This window comes from Haliotis rubra, unplaced genomic scaffold (assembly GCF_003918875.1).
Source record: "Haliotis rubra isolate DU_JTF1 unplaced genomic scaffold, ASM391887v1 Scf1153, whole genome shotgun sequence".
Classification (NCBI taxonomy): domain Eukaryota; kingdom Metazoa; phylum Mollusca; class Gastropoda; order Lepetellida; family Haliotidae; genus Haliotis; species Haliotis rubra.
Genome location: NW_025765063.1, coordinates 88,705 through 112,841, shown reverse-complemented (window position 1 = coordinate 112,841; position 24,137 = coordinate 88,705). Strand labels below are relative to the sequence as shown.

The 24,137-nt window shown below is 40.7% G+C and overlaps 1 protein-coding gene across 1 annotated transcript in view; it reads right to left on the bottom strand.

Moving 5' to 3' along the window:
• The window catches only part of LOC124255389 (1-phosphatidylinositol 4,5-bisphosphate phosphodiesterase epsilon-1-like), an 87,340-nt gene that overhangs the window by 5,581 nt on the left and 57,622 nt on the right, over positions 1-24,137 (bottom strand). The window contains 21 exon segments of the mRNA XM_046689298.1: positions 454-595; positions 1,148-1,390; positions 1,919-2,065; positions 2,356-2,403; positions 2,626-2,820; positions 3,396-3,527; positions 4,247-4,443; positions 5,554-5,656; positions 6,393-6,548; positions 7,209-7,372; positions 7,756-7,880; positions 8,374-8,515; positions 8,867-8,980; positions 9,231-9,412; positions 10,429-10,546; positions 11,649-11,757; positions 12,246-12,398; positions 14,863-14,979; positions 15,463-15,570; positions 16,154-16,258; positions 16,849-17,186. Coding sequence (XP_046545254.1) covers positions 454-595; positions 1,148-1,390; positions 1,919-2,065; positions 2,356-2,403; positions 2,626-2,820; positions 3,396-3,527; positions 4,247-4,443; positions 5,554-5,656; positions 6,393-6,548; positions 7,209-7,372; positions 7,756-7,880; positions 8,374-8,515; positions 8,867-8,980; positions 9,231-9,412; positions 10,429-10,546; positions 11,649-11,757; positions 12,246-12,398; positions 14,863-14,979; positions 15,463-15,570; positions 16,154-16,258; positions 16,849-17,186 — 3,138 coding nt within the window.

The following is a 24,137-nucleotide window of genomic DNA, read 5'->3' as shown; positions in this document are numbered from 1 at the left end:
TCTGCATAACAAACTGTGGCATGTGAGATGACGGGCACGATGTTAAGATATTAGGTGAGGTGAAATTGGGTTTTACGTCGTACTTGAGACTATTTCGCTCATATGACGACGTGCATGCGTGTGTATGTGTATGTGCGGCTGCTTGTACTAGCCCAGACTTAAGCTGGTTTTATAGTGCTAGCTCACTGAGATACCATGCCGCAGTGAAGCATGAATACCCCGCTCAGACACATTATACTGACTCCGAGCCGACCAGTCCTTGTTGTACACATTAATGCCGAGCGCCAGACTGAGACCAACAAGTACCTTATTTTAACGTCTTTTGGTATGACGCGACCGGGGATCGAACCCGCGACCTTCCGCTCTCCGGGCGGACGCTCTAACCACTACACCATGGAGGCAGTCTGTTAAGATATTAACTGTACAAAGATGCTTGTATTACTGAACACTCACCTGGTGTTTGTGGGAGCTGAGCCATCCTCTCTCCTATCAAGTGTTGCTTTACAATCTTCTTGGATCCGATCCTTTTGGCCAGGGACCCACAAGAGGACTTTGGCAGAACCTTGACAGGCAGTGGGAGACTGCGCCTCTTCTCCTGTTATCAAAGTTACATCAGTTGATAAATATGCAAATGAGTGAATATTGCTTTATTTTGCATCAATCAGTAAACAAGTTAGAAAGTTAATACAGCCAAATGGTGCATCAGCCATCTTGCTGGAATTCATGGTGACCACTTAATAGACCAATTGCAAGTAATTCCAATTCAATAATGTCAGTTGCTGTGAAATATTGACATCACACAGACATGAATGTGTCACTTCACCACACTGAATCCGAGGTCATGGTGGAGCCTAGTGGTTAAAGCGTTCACTCGTCACGCCAAACACCCAGGTTCGATTCCCCACATGGGTACAATGTACGAAGCCCATTTCTGGTGTGCCCTGCTGTGATATTGTTGGTATATTGCTAAAAGTTGCATAAAAATAAACTCACTAAAAGGTGTAAAATCCTTCATCTTTCCACATACAATATTCCATCTCTACCTCTAACACAAGTGGACAAAGTTTCATCATTTCCACGAAATGCTCACTTAAATGTATGAGATAGGCAGCCTATATTCCATACTGATATATCAGCTATATCTCACCCCAAGTTCCTCTCCCCCTGCCGTTTCCCGCGAAACCAACATGAACCTTCCGTTTGTCTTCCACTCTGTCTGGGCCTGATGTACATTCTCGTCATCGGCTAACACACGACTTTCACAACGCTCACTGCCTTTCCGTCTGCTTGTCCCTGATTGGCTGTCATTGACACATGGAAGCTCAAGTTCTTCAACCAGAACAAAGTTGCGGGGATCATCTGTGTTTGCTCGTCGGGACTTCATCATGGCCTGATTGAACAAAACATTCTGTCACAGTGACATTTTGGCAAATATGTACAGGATGTCTTTTCTCTTGTTGAAAAAATCTAATAAAGTAAATCTTGAACTCAAAATGAAAAAACATGATTTTCCTTGTTTGCCTTAATAAAGTGAGACATATTCTTCTGGACAACTACTTTAACGATGAGACCCAGAATTTACCCACATATACTGAAGGGTGTATTTTCAGAGAAGTTTTCATCACTACTTCAATAATCGCTCCATCACTACTTTCATTATGTGGGGGCGGTGGGGTAGCCTAATGGTTACAGCATTGGCTCGTCATGCCGAAGGCCCGGGTTCGAATCCCCACATTGGTACAATGTGTGAAGCCCATTTCTGGTGTCCCCCGCTGTGAATGTTGCTGGAATATTGCTAAAAGCAGCATAAAACCAAACTCAGTCAGTCAGTCATTATGTGACCCAGAATCTACCCAGTACCAGGTATATCTGGGGTAGCTTCAGTCACTTCAGTGATATGACAGACAGCTCCACCTACCTGTGTAATGATGTCCTGGGCTGTGCTGGTGACTGGGGCCTTGAAGACTGTGTATGGTTGTTCTGGTGACACATTGTACACACACACCACAAACATGTGCTCCAGAGAGTCCCAGTCAGTCGTGTCCGACTCCAGGTCATGTTTACGCTGTAGACAGAATACATCAGTGTGTTTCCAGTTGGTGTACATATATCTCGTGACAGGCTGACAGATTGCTTATTTAATATGGGGGCGGGGTAATTAGTCTGAGGACTGTGTCATATTTGGAAAAAAACACAGAAAGAATATTATATAACATTTTATCACAGCATCCCCTAATATATGCAACAGCTTTTCCTGCGGCTCTCCCTATAATAAATGACCAGTCCCTTAGTAGAGTCCAACTTCACATTTTCATACTTGAATCAAATTGAATTGTTTGACAAAAATTAGCCCACCTTCTGGTCTTTCAGCAATGTGGTCACCCACGCTCTGCTGCTGGGATCCTGGAACAGATAAGGAGAACAGAAAGATGAAACAATGAGCCAATGTCAGATGTAGTGTCTCTACCGACAGATGTAACTGTGAGTGTTTACAAGACCCAGAGAGTCCACCGACTCTGATTCTGATGAGGTTGACATGTCCCAGTGTATCTTACTTGATGCAACTTACATCACTGAGTCTACGGAGGATGACACATCATGACGTTTATTACACAAAGAACTTACATCACTGAGTCTACGGAGGATGAAGCGTCCTGCTCCCTTCCACTTGTTCTGTGCCTGCAGAACCTTCTCAGTCATGTCCAGGATCCTCTGACTGCTGGCCTTCTCCTGGTCCCGCTTCTCCCAGCCGCTCTGCACATCCTCCACCAACACAAAGTCTCCCACCCGCTCCTCCAGGCGACCCACTTTAATGAGGGACTACAACAGAGAGGAAGAGACTTGAACAACAAGGCAAGAAAAACTCCACAGATGTGTAAGTGAGGAGTCAGGTCTTCAAAGCAGGGCTAATGTTTGTATATCTCGGCCAATATCAAACACATATGGCACACTTATTGCCCATCAGTTTCTATATGCTAGGGGGCAAAGGAATTTTATGTCAGACACTTTGGTTCCAATTTTTAAACTTTACCCTTAAGTGGCTGCCTATTCATTCTTTATTTGTCATTATTTAAGCTCTGATGTGTCAATGATGTGAAGCTACTTTCCAGTTCCAAACATCTGAATCTCCAATACACTGAATTCACCATGGCAAAGGCCTATTGTCTTGTTAGTTGTACTCAGAACTCAAAGTATTCGTTTAGGTCCCTTAAACTTCAAGACACATAATGTTTGACTGCATATATAGATGTAAATTTCCTCAACACCGCAATCCTATCTGTCTAAAGTGTGGAATGTGAAGTATTGACCGAAATCCATTGCAATTGTAGGTGACTAACACCAATGTCTGTTAACATCAAGGCATTGTTTGAAAACTAACACCCTGAGAAACTCACCTGTGTTATGGCATCATATACTGTAGTGTCCTGAGTGACCTTGAGAATGACATATTCATCAGGGGCAGTAACTCCAAACACACTGATGAAAAACATTCGACGCTTCAGTTTGGTAACAACAGGATTTGCAGCCTTCAAGAGAATGTAAAAATACATAAATGACTTTAGTTTGAAGTATAAAGAGATTCTTTTTTGTCCATCAACAAATTTTGAATACATATGCATGTTTAAGGTACACTTAGAGAATACCGGATACCTTATTATATACATTCTATTGTTCGCGTGAGGCTCCTATATATAGAAGAAACAGAGAGCGCGAGCCTGCGAGCGATCCAATAAAAATACGAATTTAAGGTAAAAAATAAGGTTAAAATCGAATTCCTCACCTTACTTCCGGTGTAGGAAACCTAAACTGAGGATTTTAACAGCGTTCACTGACGTAAACAGAGTAAAAAGTAATCGTGTGTTGAAATTTTATTCAAATGCATGCTGGGAAATGGAACTCTACAGTATGGGAACACTCGGATGGTAAGTGTTTTTTGATTGGTAAGGTAAGGTAGGTAAGGCTTTTAAATAAAGGGGGGTACCCCCTTTACCCCCATTATCTTACCTTTTTTTAGCTTTAATATTGTTTAATATTTAATATTTAATATTGAACGCTGCTTCAACACATCCTTGAAGGCGTTCATGGCGTGCCGTTGCTAAGGAAACAAAATGGAAGTGCGCAAAAATAAATGCTCAATCAAAATAAAAATGGCGGATAGGTATCCGGTATTCTGTAATCTTGCCATGTTTAATATCCTGCAGTTCAGCTAAATTTATAATATTTTAATCAGGCAATAATGTCATACCTGGTCCGCTCGTGCAACTTCTGAAAGTTCCTTGACCTTGGCAAAGAGTGACATGCGTTTCCCGGGGCCTGACGCATGACTGATGTCAAGGCTGTTGCAAGGCTCAAGGAGCTCCTCCTCATGTTTTGAGTAGATGAACAGTGTGGCCAGCTCTAGTGGCTGATTGGACGGATTGCGGAGTCGGACGTGGCGGTAACCTGCAATACCAAGCATACATGGATAAGTGATTAGTTTCAGGCCAATTTTAGCAATATTCCAGCAATATCATGGTGGGGGACCCAGAAATTGGCTTCACACAGTGTACCCATGTTGGGAATCGAACCGAGTCTTTTGCCCAATGAGCAAACGCTTTAACCACTAGGCTACCCCACCACCCCCTCTCATTTTGAATACAACTGCATAACCCTCCAGGCTTGCTTTTTTAGTTTGTTCTTTAAAACCTCGCTCACAATATTTCAGCCACATCAGTGGGTGAGTGAGTGAGTTAAGTTTTACGCTGCACTCAGCAATATTCCAGCTATATGGCAGTGGTCTGTAAATAATCGAGTCTGGACCAGACAATCCAGGGATCAACAGCATGAACATTGATCTACGCAATTGGGATACGATGACATGTGTCAACCCAGTCAGTGAGCCTGACCACACGATCCCGTTAGTCGCCTCATAAGACAAGCATGGGTTACTGAAGATCAATTCTAACCCGGACCTTCACGGGTCAGTGCGAAATATATATGTGTCCCTTGTCTGCATGGATAAGGTGACACATTTTTATGTGGATATATTGGAACTTTATTGAAACCTCCACTGCACATGTTGAAATAATGACTCCAAATAAACAATGTAACTGAGCACTAGAATATGTGTTGAAATTTGTTTATACAACTTGATCAAGACAGTCAAAGTCTTTAGATGTCTTTGTGATTCAGTGCTTTGATTTCATGGAAAATAGATATCATGTCAAGTAAGTGAAATAATAATTGTGTATAAAGATTATGTTATTATTCACTTGAACAGCTATCACCTGATGCCATATCTTGAAAACCAAGTCTACAAATCTTGTGGTGGGGATGCTCAAACATATTTCATGATACATTTTGGTGATGCGATAACTTCATTATCTATCATATCTAGCTCCTGCCAGTGTGGGGTGGTCTCATGGCTGAAGTGTTAGCTCATCATGCTAACTACTTGAGTTCAATTCCCAACATGGGTACAATGTATGGAACCCATTTCTGGTATCCCCTTCCATAATATGGTTTAAAACTTAGGTATAAAAAAACAGTTAATTATCTGTTGATTTAACTCACCTGGTCTGAGATACCTCAGAGGCACAATCTTCTGGGAGACAAGATGGCTGGTGTTTGTGTCGGTCACAACAAATCGGATGAAGGCGAGGTCAGCAAATAGCACCTGCAACAACAACAGCATTCATGTAAATACAGCCTGACCCTTGTGATATTTTGTTGTCAGCATGGATATATATAACAGGTACTAATCAGACTGGACTAGTTGGTTGGTTGGTTGTTGTTTAACACCGCACTCAGCAATATTCCAGCCAAATGGCAGCGGTCTTTAAATAATCAAGTCTGGACCAGACTATCCACTGATCAACATCATGAGCACCAATCTATGCAATTGGGATACAATGACATGTATCAAACAAGTCAGCGAGCCTGACCACCGATCCCGTTAGTCACCTCTTACAAGCATGGGTTACTGAAGGTCAATTCTAACCCGGACCTTCGTGGGTCGGGACAATTAATCATATGTGGGAAGGAGCACACCAAGTTTCAGTTCTAAAAAGTTCCTAGGAAGTGAGGGAGTGAGTGAGTTAAGTTTTACGCCATACTCAGCAATATTTCAGCTATATGCCGGCAGTCTGTAAATAAATGACTCTGGACCAGACAATCCAGTGATCAACAGCATGAGCATCAATCTGCGCAATTGGGAACCGATGACATGTGTCAACCAAGTCAGCAAGCCTGACCACCCGATCCCGTTAGTCGCCTCTTATGACAAGCATGGGTTACTGAAGATCAATATTCTAACCTGGACCTTCACGGGTATGTTCCTAGGAAGACATTTTCTGATGCCAAATAGACATCCCACTAATTTATATCTGAAGCAAGATGTGAGGAGATCCTACCTGGAAGGTGAAGACATCATTCCAGATTGGATTTAGGGCATTTTTTGCAATGACTTTTGTCTTCTGTTTGGCACAGTCGACCGGGATGCCGATGATCTCCACCTCCACCTGCGTGCTGGCTGTGTGGTTCGGACACACATACTGCCCCGAGATAATCTGAAAACATACACATAGGTCAACCACCATCTTGTTTCAGTTCTTACAATCAAACTTTCATCATCCAATATTGATGTAGACTACATGGACTTTCAAGCCAGTCTTACATCAGCTTTTTGAAACAATGTGGTTTCATTTTTTAACCGCTTTAATTTGAAGATATTATAGTTGATAACTCATACAAACAAGTTTGTAGATTCAGTCATGTTAATATCAACCAGCAACTTGTATCAATTTTAAAAATCTCTTTGAACTGTCACCACCAAATCTAAAGGTAATTTACACGGATTGGGTATTAGTGAGTGATCGAGTATGGGTTTACATAGCTTTTAAAAGTATGCCAGCAATATCACGGCGGGGGACACCAGAAATGGGCTTCACACATTGTACCCATGTGGGGAATTGACCCCAGGTCTTTCGAGTGGGTGTTTTAACCATTAGGCTACCCAACCGCCCCTGGATTAGGTAACAGCTTTCTAAAAAAATGCAGCTTATATTTTTACTGATTCAATTGAAAATAAAAGTTAAATTCAAAATCAATAATACCAGGTTATGTGAAATATCCACAATGATATAATTATTCACATTTGGAACTACCCATTAACTTGATTGTTTAACGCAGTGTAAGCCTCCCAGTTAAGAGTTGTCAGTCTGACTTACATGGAGAGTAAGGATGGTGGCGTGCAGCCCGTCAAATTCCTTGTCCCATGGATTGAAGCGGTTGTACATCATATGATTCTTGGCCCACATGACTGGCGGCTTGAGAATGTAACCACTGTGTCCATTCGCCTCAAACATGGCAGTATTCAGAGCCATGGCCGTATCTGAAGTGACAGAAGCACTCATAAAATATACCTGTAGACAACCCCCTGCTTAGAGAAACAAACTTTCCCAAATAACATCCCAGTCTTTCCCATCACACTGTGGTTGATTCCAGTAGCATGCACTGGAGTTAGTGAGTGAGTTGGGTTTAATGCCACTTCAACCACTACATATTCTACTTATATCGTGGTGTGTCAGCTTAATGTGAGAGGAAAGATCAAAGTGATGCAGGGTTCAGATGTTTCAGGTTTGATGATGTTAGCAGTCCCGTGTTTGTGTTCTTCAGTCAGATCAGTGAACATGATGCAATAGCCTCTGGTCTGCATGTGAAAGAGCAGATAAAAGCTTTCAGTTTTGAGTGTTACTGGTTGTCTCCCCTGCTTACCTTCAGTTTGGTAGTTTAGAGCCACCATCTGGATGCCGAAAGCCCAGAATATAACAGGGTTGAAGTTGGAGGAATCGATTCTCATCCCCGCCGGGTACGTCCGCATCAGCTGCCTCTCAGTATGGGTGATGGGGTTAAGGAAGAACACTGACACTACAGTTTACTTGGTATTGACATGTACATAGGCAGATCCAGAGGGGGGTGCGCATATCCCCATCCCACCCCCCACACACACAGACACACACCACCACCCCTTTTGTCCTGGAAGTTTATTAAATGACCATTGAAACTCATGAAAATGAAGTGTGCACCCAACTTTCTCAAGAGTGCACAAGTGTGCACACCCCAACCCCCTTCTCAAAAGGCTGTATCCACCCCTGCATGTATATACTACACGGATATTTCCAAGAGTGAATTCAGTATAATGGCACTTTGAACAGTATTTGAATTATAGACAATCTTTTATTGCTGTGATATTTTGATATTTCAGTTGTATAAATTACCTAAAATACAAATCAGTGGGAATACTCCTAAATATTTTGCAAACAAATTAGGAGTAGTTATAAACTTGATCAGCAAACATCCCCACTATTTAAATAAAATGCTGAGTAAGGATATTTGATGACACCGAGGGGGTTTCTCCGACACAGTTGTTTTGCCTTGTTCTCGTTGAGGGAAGATACCAGGTAACAGGCTGGGGTGCCATCACATTTCTTGATGCGCGGTATTGATGCTGGGATGATGAGGTCCACCTTCTCACCTGAAACAGATATAACAGTATGTTATGGATAGTTCTCAGGATAGATGGTATTCATGCTTGGTGCTTATTGGCTATATCATTGATGTTGTTTTGTCAATCAGGTCAAGAAGCCCAATTTGACTTATTCTGTTTTGTTTGCCCCAGTTTATAAAGAATTACCTGCTTGCAACACAGAATTCCGTTTATCTTACCCCAAGAATTAATGTTGGAAACAATAGTAACTGTTCAAAATCATTCATTTAGTGGGGACAATCCATAATTCCAAGTTGCAAAGTAGACTATTATCTAATTATTCATTACTATATTTTTGTTATTCATTGTCAGTCCAACAAGTTGTGAGGAAAATGGTACCTGAGTTAATGAGGGTTGGGGTACTTGGGCTGTTACCAAGGCCACTTGTCAGTATGCTCTTCCGTGTAGCCCCCTTCTTCTGCTTCAGTGATGTGTTTGGACTCAAGGATAGGCCTTATATATCACAAACATTCATATAGATCAATATATGACGATAACTTTTTATAAATTGTATTTAAAAGGAAATTCGTCTTCACAGTTGTTAGTTTATTAATGTATATATATATCAATACTCCTTAATCACTCTCATCACATATACCAAATGATACTTATAAAGTTAAAAATCATTAAGATTATACATGACATAATTATTTGTAAAGATTATTTATTAATTAATGTAAATATATTGTCATCATTGCCATACCTCTAAACTTGACTGCCTGAGTGTATACAACAAGATCAGACAGTTCTTTGGCTATCTGACTAGCTTTCTTGGCCTTGACTTTAGGTGGTGTTTTCAAATCATGGATGTCCTCATCAAAATGCCAGTCTAGTTCAGGGTGGCTTTTGGGACGTTGCTTCTCCCCAAAAGATTCAGAGTGTTGCCTGGGAAACCAGAGATTGTGAGCAAGATCTAGATACTTTGGCTGCATCCAACATAACTATTATTTCTTGGAAATATTTTCCTCCAAAAATGAGAAGGAGGCAGGAATTCAATCAAATTTAATAAAAATACTGAGCCTATCTAATACATAATGCTCAAAACCTTTCGGATATTTTTGATGGTTAATGGAGTCTGCTTCATGTAAGGGACTTGTCACTTATTACAGTTGTGAGTGGGGGATATTTAGTGGGAGGGGGGATGCTAGAACATATAACGACTGTATTACACAGTTCTATTTGTTTCAAATAGCATGGAAACATGTTCCATAACTATGGGTGGTGTGAGAGGATTGCCATAATGATATACAGCCCTGAGACCAATCCAACAGGCTTCCCTATTTTAAGAATTCTAATAACTTTTAATTGGCAATAAAATATGCAGAATATAAAAGTTGGTACTGATGACCGAGAAACATTTTCTGTCTTCCTCCCTTTATAGACAGTTCAATGGGACACAAACTTAGATAATGACAGTCCTGTTCAACCCAGCATGAGCTTGGTTCAACACAGTTATTTGGTAGTGTTTGTTTGCTTGTTTGATGTTTAACACAGCACTCAGCAATATTCCAGCTATATGATGATAGTCTGTAACTCATCGAGTCTGGACCATACAATCCAGTGATTGACATCATGAACATGAACATGAACTGGGATACGATGACATGTGTGAACCAAATCAGCAAGTCTGACCATCCAATCCCGTTAGTCATCTCTTATGATATATCTGGGAGTGACCTCACTAGTTCAGCACTGTTGCTATGGAGTGACCTGTTGTAACCAGGGACTACACCAGTTCAGTACTGTTGCTATGGAGTGACCTGTTGTAACCAGGGACTACACCAGTTCAGCACTGTTGCTATGGAGTAACCTGTTGTAACCAGGGACTACACCAGTTCAGCACTCTTTCTATGGAGTGACCTGTTGTAACCAGGGACTACACCAGTTCAGCACTGTCTTACCTCGGACCAAGTTCACCAAAAGAGTCCATCCTCTGTCTTGACTGCATCTTGCTTTTGTCCTCCTGGTCTGGCGTCGGGCTGTCTTGGCTGTCCACAGATCGCCTCAGTTCCTTCACAGCTGGGGAAACAAGGGAGACAATTTTACCAACAGCCGACACATTGCCTCTGGGTGTTACATACCCATAGCAAACCCTGAATTACTTCATTACATATCCAGCCTCAGCCTGATCTCTTACCTACTGTTTCTGAGTGATGATAACTGTTATGATTCGCTCACATATTCGGTGAATCGAACCATATCCTTTCATGAATTCAAATAATTATTCACGATCACTAGAATTGAAAATTCATAAATTTTGTAACATATTTACTTTTAATTGAATGCAGGTGTTGCTTATCTAAACAAGATATAGAAAAATGAATATATCCTAGCTTGACAGGATATTAGCCAACATTCTTATATATTTGTTTTGACATTAATGTGGTCACTGGTTGTCGTCTTAATAAATCAAACTCTGTCAAATGATATTGTTATTCTTTCATTGAAGTTATTGAATAACATATCAAATGTTGACTTGTTATTGTATTGGTTGTCAAATATTTGTTTCATTACCCAATATTCTTGACATGTATTACATACACCTCCAAGTGGATTCATTGCAGCCCTAATGGTAAACTTATTCAAATGCAATTATTTATTCAAATGGTTTCAGCAAAGTGGTAAATGTCGGAGATCTGCATCACTTTGGGCTCTTCTCTAACATTAAGGTGAGGTGAAATTGGGTTTAACGTCGTGCTTGAGAATATTTTGCTTATATGACGACGTGCATGCGTGTGTATGTATATGTGCGGCTGCTTGTACTAGCCCAGACTGAAGCTGGTTTTATAGTGCTAGCTCACTGAGATACCATGCTGCAGTGAAGCATGAATACCCCACTCAGACACAGTATACTGACTCCAAGCCAACCAGTCCTTGTTGTACCCATTAATGCCGAGTGCCAGGCAGGGACCAACAAGTACCATATTTTAACGTCTTTTGGTATGACGCGGTCAGCGCTCTCCGGGCGGACGCTCTAACCACTACACCACGGAGGCGGCCCCTTTAACATTAAGCTGACACACCATGATGTAACTGGAATACTGTTAAAGTGACATAAACCCAATTCCCTGTGTGTTTCAGTGAGTGTAAATTTAAGTTGAATTCATTGATCTCCACCCACCATCAGTAACATCGTCTTCATCCTCATCTTCATCATCATCGTCATCGAAGTCATTGATGGAGGTACTTTCCGATGATGCCATGCTGGATGTCCGAGACTGCACAGGAAGCTAAAACAGACATTCATTACAGTCATGAATCAGCAAGACGATATCTCATCTAAACCATTTCAAATGATTGGGGGGCAAAAGGAAAATAACTCTCTTTTACGTATCACAATGGTTTCGGTCATGACCAATATCTTGTAACTTTATCTATTGGGAAATGAAGGGAGGCAAATGATACGCTGATAGTAAGTCTCAAGTTCTTAGTTTAAGCTTAATTCACTTGATATTCTGGGTCCACACAGAGTTTGTAGCTTTCCGACATTCATTAACCTGAAATTCAGGCAACAAGGTAATGAGGTAGAAGCCTCAGTTATAATTGATACAATTCACTTCTCTGGACCCAAACATTGACGATTATAATTAACAATATACAGTGCTGTGAGAAAACCTGCTTAGTAACATGTATATTATTCTAAAAAAAAACAAGAAACATGCTATTTGTTGATCGTGGTGAATGAAAGGCTCCATGATAATTGTGTAGATGTTGTTACCTTCTTGATGGCTGCAGTACTCTCAGGGTCCCTGATCTTCTTGTTCTTGATGAGGATCTTGTACTTGAGCTGGTTCGGTGATGGTAGCTGTGGGTCCTCGCAAAAGTCCGAGTCGAACAGAAACTTGGTCACCAGCTTGTCACCAAACACACTCTGAAACAGCAGTAGATTGTCAGACCACACAGTACCAAACTGTTGTAACATACTGGCATCTCACACTTTGTCAATTCTCAACTAAGCTAAAATGTTCAACTATTAGATAAAAATTACAACTCTCCAACTAGCTATGTTCTTGAAACCCAACTCTCTGACTTGCTATGTTCTTGAAACCCAACTCTTGACTAGCTATGTTCTTGAAACCCAACTCTTGGACTAGCTATGTTCTTGAAACCCAACTCTCTGACTAGCTATGTTCTTGAAACCCAACTCTCTGACTAGCTATGTTCTTGAAACCCAACTCTCTGACTAGCTATGTTCTTGAAACCCAACTCTCTGACTAGCTATGTTCTTGAAACCCAACTGTCTGACTAGCTATGTTCTTGAAACCCAACTCTCTGACTTGCTATGTTTATGAAACCCAACTCTTGGACTATCTATGTTCTTGAAACCCAACTCTCTGACTAGCTATGTTCTTGAAACCCAACTCTCTGACTAGCTATGTTCTTGAAACCCAACTCTCTGACTAGCTATGTTCTTGAAACCAACTCTGAAACCCAACTGTCTGACTAGCTATGTTCTTGAAACCCAACTCTCTGACTTGCTATGTTTATGAAACCCAACTCTTGGACTAGCTATGTTCTTGAAACCCAACTCTCTGACTAGCTATGTTCTTGAAACCCAACTCTTGGACTAGGTATGTTTATGAAACCCAACTCTTGGACTAGCTATGTTCTTGAAACCCAACTCTCTGACTAGCTATGTTCTTGAAACCAAAATTCTGAGACTAGCTATGTTCTTGAAACCCAACTCTCTGACTAGCTATGTTCTTGAAACCCAACTCTCTGACTAGCTATGTTCTTGAAACCCAACTGTCTGACTAGCTATGTTCTTGAAACCCAACTCTCTGACTAGCTATGTTCTTGAAACCCAACTCTCTGACTAGCTATGTTCTTGAAACCCAACTCTTGGACTAGCTATGTTCTATGAAACCCAACTCTTGGACTAGCTATGTTCTTGAAACCCAACTCTCTGACTAGCTATGTTCTTGAAACCAAAATTCTGAGACTAGCTATGTTCTTGAAACCCAACTCTCTGACTAGCTATGTTCTTAAAACCCAACTCTCTGACTAGCTATGTTCTTGAAACCCAACTCTCTGACTAGCTATTTTCTTGAAACCCAACTCTTGGACTAGGTATGTTCTTGAAATCCAACTCTCTGACTTTCTATATTCTTGAAACCCATCTCTATGACTTTCGATGTTCTTGAAACCCAACTCTTGGACTAGCTATGTTCTTGAAACCAAACTCCCTGACTAGCTATGTTCTTGAAACCAAACTCTCTGACTAACTATGTTCTTGAAACCCAAGGCTCTGACTTTCTATGTTCTTGAAACCCAACTCTTGGGACTAGCTATGTTCTTGAAACCCAACTCTCTGACTAGCTATGTTCTTAAAATCCAACTCTCTGACTAGATATGTTCTTGAAACCCAACTCTCGGACTAGGTATGTTCTTGAAATCCAACTCTCTGACAAGGTATGTTCTTGAAATCCAACTCTCTGACTTTTCTATGTTCTTGAAACCCAACTCTATGACTTTCTATGTTCTTGAAACCCAACTTTTCTTGAAACCAACTCTCGGACTAGGTATGTTCTTGAAACCCAACTCTGGGACTAGGTATGTTCCTAAAATCCAACTCTCTGACTAGGTATGTTCTTGAAACCCAACTCTCTGACTTTCTATATTCTTGAAACCCAACTCTCGGACTAGATATGTTCTTGAAACCCAACTCTATGACTTTCTATGTTCTTGAAACCCAACTTTTGGACTAGGTATGTTCTTGAAACCCAACTCTGGGACTAGGTATGTTCCTAAAATCCAACTCTCTGACTAGGTATGTTCTTGAAACCCAGTTCTCTGACTTTCTATATTCTTGAAACCCAACTCTCGGACTTTCTATGTTCTTGAAACCCAACTCTATGACTTTCTATGTTCTTGAAACCCAACTTTTGGACTAGGTATGTTCTTGAAACCCAACTCTGGGACTAGGTATGTTCCTAAAATCCAACTCTCTGACTAGGTATGTTCTTGAAACCCAATTCTCTGACTTTCTATATTCTTGAAACCCATCTCTATGACTTTCGATGTTCTTGAAACCCAACTCTCGGACTAGGTATGTTCTTGAAATCAAACTCTTGGACTAGGTATGTTCTTGAAATCACACTCTATGACTTTCTGTGTTGTTGAAACCCAACTCTTGGACTAGGTATGTTCTTAAAACCCAACTCTTGGACTAGCTATGTTCCTAAAACCCATCTCTCTGCCTAGCTATGTTCCTGAAACCCAACTCTCTGACTAACTCTCTTGACTCTCTGATCGGCTGAGTTGTGATCACACAGAGTTGGAAGAATGGTAAGTATGTCCATAGCTACATACAGCATCAAGAGGGAATATCTTACTGTGAATATCTGCGCCATCTTCTGTTGCTGTGGTATGGAGCAGTGGTTCTCTATGGACAGGATGACTGGGTACGGGGACGTCACAAAAGCACTTCGGTTGATGGCTTCGGCAACACCCTAAGTGATTAATTGATTGAAAATGTAGCACTAACAAATACAATCTCTCACATGCATGTGAACTGACTTATCTGCTGTTACCTCTCATTCTCTCTCTTACTTAATTACAGACTTTCACTCACTATTGTGTTCAGGTGTGGACACTAACTCACTCACTAACTCACTGTCACAGTGTCATATTCAATCAACCCGTGAAGGTCCGGGTTAGACTATTGATCTTCATTAACCCATGTTTGTCATAAGAGGCAACTAACGGGATCGGGTGGTCAGGCTTGCTGACTTGGTTGACACATGTCATCAGTTCCCAATTGCGCAGATCGATGCTCATGCTGTTGATCACTGGATTGTCTGGTCCGACCGCCACCATATAGATGGAACATTGCTGAGTGCAGCGTAAAACTAAACTCACTCACTCACTCATATTCAATCATTATCATATTTACTCACTCTCACATCCACTGTTAATGTTGCACTTATGTTTACCTTGAATGAGATCTTTGTAGTGAGTGTATGTCCATGGTATATGATCGGTGCCCCATCATCTCCGTCCCAGCAGTCCAGCTCCACACACCGACACCCCATCAGCAGCACCTGCACGCAGCATGTACAGTATGTAATGACAGGGCTAGTGATGTGATAAAGGATTCTGAGAAACTTCTCTTACACTTAAATGATAAAACGAGCCACTCACCCAAGAGACTTTAAAAATCAAATAAATCAAGATGATAGTCTAAACCTCAGAGGATTTTTAAAATGGTTTATTACTGTGTTGATATATATATATGACAACCAGGTGACAGACCTTGACCAACTAAATGGCGCCTTTCCAACTTTTTTTAACTAGCAAACCACACAGTTGACATGACTCCCTTGTCAGCTAGACCTCCCCTGACCCTGACCCATGAATGTCCGGGTTAGAATGTGCCTTTAGTAACCCATGCTTGTTGTAAGAGGCGACTAACGGGATCGGGTGGTCAGACTCGCTGAATTGGTTGACACATGTCATCGGTTCCCAATTACGCAGATCGATGCTCATGCTGTTGATCACTGGAATGTCTGTTCCAGGCTCGATTATTTACAGACCGCCGCCATATAGCTGGAATATTGCTGAGTGCGGCATACAACTAAACTCACTCACTCACTCACCCATGACCCTGGGATGATGTATACTGACCTGACTGTAGAGGTCCACGGATGACTCCCCCTTGAGCTGATGTCCAGTGAGATATGTGTTGTGAGATGAGGCGATGTAGTAGTGAGGGAGGGGATGGTTCATATCCTGAAACACAGAGTGAGTGAAGGAGTTATTTCAACAATATATATGTTACAAAACAGTCAGATAACTTAATTGTGGAGGAAAGTACAAACTGACACTGAACAGAGACAATTACCATATTGGTCAAACCAAAGCATGAGTATGGTGCCATCACACCAAGCTTCATAATTACATGGAATCTGGGATTTGAACCCATGATCAGTGGATATAGACACAAAATGCATCTCTTAACAATGACTTGTGACTGTGTCCTCTAAGCCAACTACATCCCTAAATCGAAAATCATTGATGGTCACATGTGAATGACTTGGAATAAGCTTGCCAACTCAGGTCAATGTTTCATAAAGAAATAAGCTCTACTTTAAAATCAACCAAATGGATGAAATGTGATTCCAGACCATAATGCATCTGGCATTGGTGACATGATCTGTTTTGGAAACCATTCCATGTTTTATAAAGCTCTCTGAAATGTGCATTTGACAGTAGCATTAAAGTCAATCAAACCACCAAAATGGTGACTGTATATTGTGTTTGGAATATAAACAATCACATAAAGTAATCTTTTTCCATTACCTATAACCCATCTTCCTTACCTCATCATTGTGCTTGGTCTTCTCAGGCAGATACGCAAAGTTATCCTTGTCCATGAGGAACTTGGCGAATCCCTCAAATGATAGACAACAGCGATCTCACAACATTGAGTCCGGTTCATGGCGTTGGATCAGCTCGATGATCTCATCGTCATCATATGCCTCCTCCTGGTAGTCCTCGAGGAACTGGCGGAACTCTCGCAAACCCATGCACTTGGTTGGCGTTGTCTCCACCCCAGCGAAATTGGAGATGATGCTAGATACAGCGAGGACGTCGCAGATTGTGCGGCGCTGTTGGTTGTCCTGGGTGAGATCTAGTGCATTGTTACGTGTTATCACACCTGTGGAATAAATAATAATAATGCTTTTAATTTTGTGGAAGATGGCAAAGAAATAATTTTTTAGTGGTTCTGTGTTTTTTCCCTGGACATCTGCCTATTATTACAAATGAATACTTCTTTAATGACCATGTTTTCAACATAACTGATGAATGCATTATTGAAATGACAACCTATTTTCACATTTGTGGAATATTATTTTTTCAACACACTAAGGACATCAAGAACTGTGGGGCAGTGTTGGCTATTCAGTGTAAGATCTTGTATATTTGTTAATGTTATCACATCTGTTGAATACAATCTGACAAACTTTACATTTATATAAACATGAAGGACATCACTCATTGTACTGGTGATGCAGCTGAAGCGTGGTTTGTGCAATGAAGTGCCAATGAACTCTAAATGAAATGTCAATGAAATATCAATGGAGTTTCAATGTAAGGCCAACAATGCTTAAGTGAAGTGTCAATGTAAGCCCAACAATGTTTCAGCAAAGTATCAATAAAGTGTCAATGTAAAGCCAGCAATGTTTCAGCAAAGTATCAATAAAGTGTCAATGTAAAGCAAGCAATGTTTCAGCAAAGTATCAATAAAGTGTCAATGTAAAGCCAGCAATGTTTCAGCAAAGTATCAATAAAGTGTCAATGTAAAGCCAGCAATGTTTCAGCAAAGTATCAATAAAGTGTCAATGTAAGGCCAACATTGTTGCAGTGAAGTATCAATAAAGTGTCAATGTAAGGCCAACATTGTTGCAGTGAAGTATCAATAAAGTGTCAATGTAAGGCCAACAATGTTTCAGTGAAGTGTCAATGAAAGGCTAACAATCTTTCAGAAAAGTATCAATAAAGTGTCAATGTAAGGCCAAAAATGTTTCAGCAAAGTATCAATAAAGTGTCAATGTAAGGCCAACAATGTTTCAGTGACGTGTCAATGAAGTGTCAATGAAAGGCCAATAATGTTTTACTAAAGGGTCAATGATGTTTCAGTTGGTGTCAATGATGCATCATTTTGTCAATTATGTTCTATGTTGTGTCAATTTTGTTTCAATGAAGAGTCAATTGTGTATCAGTGAGGTGAGGTGAAATTGGGTTTAACGTCGTGCTTGAGAATATTTCGCTGATATGATGATGTGCATGCGTGTGTATGTGTATGTGCGGCTGCTTGTACTAGCCCAGACTGAAGCTGGTTTTATAGTGCTAGCCCACTGAGATACCATGCCGCAGTGAAGCATGAATTATACCCCACTCAGACACATTGTACTGACTCTGAGCTGACCAGTCCTTGTTGTACCCATTAATGCCGAACGCCAGGCAGGGACCAACAAGTACCATATTTTAACGTCTTTTGGTATGATGCGGTCGGGGATCGAACCTTCCGCTCTCTGGGCGGGCGCTCTAACCACTACACCACAGAGGCAGTTTGTATATCAGTGAAGTGACAGTAAGGAAACAGTGGTTTGTGAATGGTGTAAGAAAGGAGTAGATGGGCACTATAACCCCAGTTTAAAACATAAAATCCTATGAAAATTGGAAATGTTATTTTGTAATCTTGTCTCAAGATCAATATATCTAGATATGATTCTCACTGCATTCAGCTGAGCTGCATGATACATCTGTACTTAATTATCACAAGTATGCTCAACCATGTCGAGGGAGCTTAATTTCCAACGCTTTTATTCTCCAGGTGCGTATCTCACAGTAGATGAATAATTGGTGCCCTTCAGGGAAGATGCGGCTTCAAGCAATATATTCCCTCAAAGCCAGACAAATATGGACTCCAAAATATTTTGGATCGTTGATGCCAAAACGTTCTACCCACTGAAGGCGTGCCCTCCTATATTGGAAAGGAGGCTGGTAGAGTGCAAGTTGGTCGTGGAGAAAAGGTCGTCATGGATCTGGCACGACCTTTATGCCCTTTCTGGAAGAAATATTACAATGGACAACTATTTCACTTCTCTGAATCTGGCTCTGAACCTTCAGAAGGATCAACTTACTCTTGTTGGAACGGTGCGCTCAAACTTAACATTTGTTCCAGCTGAATTTCTACCAAAACGCGTGCACTAGAAGTGGAATCATCCATTTTGGGCTTTCGAAACTGCAACTATGGTGTCGTATGTACCAAAGAAGTCCAAAGCTGTCACTTTGCTCTCAACCATGCATAGCTCTCCTGATGTCATTGTTGACAAGAATCACAAGCCTGAAATGATTCTTGTTCTACAATGAAACAAAAGGTGGTGTGGATTCCCTAGACCAGCTTGCACACCGATATAGTGTCAAAGAAAACCAACAGATGGCCTTTGTTGTGTATTTCTATGAATATGGTCGACATAGCTGCCATTGCTGCCTATATCATCTGGCTGGGAAAGAATCCACTGTGGCAGAACAAACAGAGAACAAGACGCGACATTTCCTTTTGGAACTGTGCGAGGCACTCAACAGGACCAAACATTCAAAGACGGATGGCATCAAACACCCGGGAGCAACTTACTTCTGACTTTGCAAATGCTGGGTACACAGCTGAAGTACGTACAACAAGCAGTGAAGCAAATCCACAGGCAAAGAAAAGACGGCTGTCATTCTTGTCCCATAAGTAGTGATAGAAAGGTGAAAACATGCTGCACCAAGTGCATGAAAGAAACATGTCCACAACATGGACGGGTTGTACGTGTCATGACTACCTCAAGAATAAATCAGTGCTGGAAGTAACAATTTTTCGTTTCAGACATGGGCTCGAGTCAATAGTGAATGTTGACACTACTGAACAATGTTGTATTTCGCTTCAATTGTAACTGTCCTGATACACGTCATACATGGTAATCATTCATGTTTTTCTGTTCTAATTTACTTTGCATAATGCAAAGTTAATAACTGAGAAACACATTCTTTGTGAAATTGAGTTTAATACAATGTATGTAGTAAGAAAAAAGCGTTCTTCAGCACAAGTATCCCTCAGTATGGGGCAGTGGAAGATCTGGTTCTTTCTGGGATGGCTGGTCTTGTTGCCCGACACTTTTGGCACAGGTTTGGGGACCCTCAATTTCAATGATGCTATCTCTGCCAATGTGACATGGCGACCCTGCTGAAATAGAATTATTCCCATATAAGCATTCATTTGTTAGTGGATTTGTTGGTACCTATTCCTTCACACAGTACATTGTACCGATGTGTGACCTTTATTTATAAGGTGAGAAATAAAGTTATTTTTGTGTTAATCAATGTTATACATATCGTGTACGAATAAAGAGATCAAACATCAATAAGTTATTGAACAATGTCAATATCATACATGACGTAACTTTATATTAGAAAAGCATTATGGAATGCATTACATGCGCAGACGCAAATGTATACATACTTACCTTGGTAAGGTATTGGTCATCGTATTTTCCTGGAGTTTCCTCTGGGAAACGACCCCTCACTACCTCCCTTACAGCAGTCGGATAGACCAAGGTGATTCCCGGGGGCCAGCTTCTCCATACTGCACACATAAAAACCAACTGTTTACAGTGTCTGAATATCTTTTGCAGTTTCTTGTCTTGCAAATCAGTGTATGGAAAGTACTACATAGAAAACGACAATGATGAAACTGAAATTATTTATGGTTTAACATACTTACCACGAGCGCACCATACAATGCTCGATACACATCCTTCCGCTTTTTCCCTGTGTGGAACACGATGTGTTCCAGTCCAACAGGGCAATTGAGACTATGAAAGAAAGAAATAGACATTGATCTGTCAACCATATATTTGCTATAAAGCACATCACGAGTTTATATTCTATAGATAATTTATAACATAGTGACATTGTTATATTTACCTCTCAGAAGTAAACGCTGATCCCAGTGCAGCCTCCTTGATTCCCGATGTAAAATGTGGGCGCCAGAAACCCCATGGACTGCAATTTGCGGACCCTTAGTGGATGGACCCCAAACAGACTTTTATGTAATATTTGGGCTTCCATCGGACAAGTGTACTTAAACATCCTAATTTCCCTAAATAACTTCCTAACCAGTTCGGTAGGCTTATTGCTTCAAATATCATCTATCAAATATTCACAAACTCCAGTTATCAGTATTGATGGTCTTCACTGTTGAATAATCCATGCTAGATCTCATCCCATTTTCAGCATCATGACCCACAACTTTCGGCCATTGACTCTCCAACATGGCAATAAATTCCTGAACACCATTCCAAAAAGTATTGATTTTTTCACAAATCATCAGATAAACCTTCCAACAAACAAGTGGTTCAGCATTCTTACATAAATACATGAACTTACTGACAAGCAAGATAGTTCTAGTAAGATAGTTATGTGTGTACTTGAAATTAGATTTATTCACCCCCTACTAAACAACTGACTGCGAACTCCCTTCTCTCCAGTGATACATCACTAGTTGCCTGGAAGATATCTTATTAAGTCCTGACACAGACTTGGTCATGGCCATCGCGGAGTCACGTTGCTCCGTCTCATGTGGTCATGTGATACAAGCGAGCATGGATTAGTTCAGTGATGGAGAGTGATAAGCATCATTCTCCATCTTGTTATTGGACATTTCCGCCCACATCCCGAGTGATCTATTATTCTCAAGCAAGAGCTGTGGCGTCATGGCTTGGCATTCTTGACATTGTGCTCAGCCAGGGGAAATTGAATTAGAAAATACATGATTGTGTTAAGTATACTAACACACAATGAAACCGCATGATAGATTTTAACAGAAAGACGTGTTTTTGTGCTCAAGTCATTCTCGAAACATGCTGATATTCAAACCCGTAAGACATTGTTTAATTGATTATCTCATGCCTTAATACACTCAACAACTTAATTCAATTTTGTGGCAGGTTTTCTAAATATTAAAAGGATTTGAACATGCATGTGTGTGTGTGTGACTATAAAGTACAATATCATGAATTAAACTATAAAAAATAACCTTCCAAAAGTAAAAGAGAAGTAACAATGTAATGACATCAGTTTTTGCCGCTGGACCAGCTTCAATTTATGGATGGTGCTGACTAAAGTGTCCAGACCTTAACTCAATGAAGAAAATCTGTAGGAAATTCAGCAGCAATTGAGAATGTACCATACTCCATGCAATAATCATGTTTCAGCAGAACTGATGATTAATGCATTATTGTAATGGCAGCATTTTGTCACATTTGTGGAACATTATTTTTTCAGCACATGAAGGTCATCAAGAACTGCAGCTAAGAGCTGGTTTCAGTGTGAGATCTTGTAGATTTGTGAATGTTATCACATCAGTGGAATACCATCTTACACCAGCCAACTGATATACATTCTTGTAATGACAGACACACTGTGAGTGTAAGGCAGGATAACAAGTATATCCTTCAAAGCAATGGGGAATGTCAATCCACAGATGGGGAATATCAATCCACTGACAGGGAATATCAATCCACTGATGGGGAATATCAATCCACTGATGGGAATATCAATCCACTGACAAGGAATATCAATCCACTGACAGGGAATATCAATCCACTGATGGGGATATCAATCCACTGACAGGGAATATCAATCCACTGACAGGGAATATCAATCCACTGATGGGGATATCAATCCACTGATGGGGAATATCAATCCACTGATGGGGATATCAATCCACTGATGGGGAATATCAATCCACTGATGGGGAATATCAATCCACTGATGGGGACTATCAATCAATCCAATCATGACAGGGAATATCAATCCACTGATGGGGATATCAATCCACTGACAGGGAATATCAATCCACTGATGGGGAATATCAATCCACTGATGGGGAATATCAATCCACTGACAGGGAATATCAATCCACTGATGGGGAATATCAATCACAGGGAATATCAATCCACTGATGGAATATCAATCCACTGATGGGGAATATCAATCCACTGATGGGGAATATCAATCCACTGATGGGGAATATCAATCCACTGATGGGAATATCAATCCACTGACAGGGAATATCAATCCACTGATGGGGAATATCAATCCACTGATGGGGAATATCAATCCACTGATGGGGAATATCAATCTGACAGGGAATATCAATCCACTGATGGGGAATATCAATCTGACCGGGAATATCAACCACTGATGGGGAATATCAATCCACTGATGGGGAATATCAATCCACTGACCGGGAATATCAATCCATTGACAGGGAATATCAATCCACTTACCATACACTGGAACAACAGAGGAAGACAAACCTGTTGTTTGATTGTGAGGTGGGTCAATCAGTCAGTTTATCATACAATATCTGCTCAAATGCTTGTTAATTTCTACCACGTAGTCCAAATTGTGGCAGCCCAGTCAATTGCATTTGTTTGTGCAGCTATTAGCTGGTGTTTGTGGAGGCATGTATAGGAAATAGAATAATTGTGTTCCTAATGAAGAAATGGGAGACGTATTAACTTAAGAAAATGCCAGGAAGCAGAGTAATTCCAAGAAACTAAACTGTGTTTGTATAGGTGAAGTGTTAAGCTGGTACTTCAAGTTCACCATTATGGACAAGCTACTGCTATGTAGATGCACTTTAAGTTCACCACTGTGGACAAGCCACTGATATGTAGATGTACTTCCAAGTTCACCACTGTGGACAAGCCACTGATATGTAGATGTACTTCAAGTTCACCATTATGGACAAGCCACTGATATGTAGATGTACTTCAAGTTCACCACTGTGGACAAGCCACTGATATGTTGATGTACTTCAAGTTCACCATTATGGACAAGCCACTGATATGTAGATGTACTTCAAGTTCACCATTGTGGACAAGCCACTGATATGTAGATGTACTTCAAGTTCACCACTGTGGACAAGCCACTGATATGTAGATGTACTTCAAGTTCACCACTGTGGACAAGCCACTGATATGTTGATGTACTTCAAGTTCACCATTATGGACAAGCCACTGATATGTAGATGTACTTCAAGTTCACCATTATG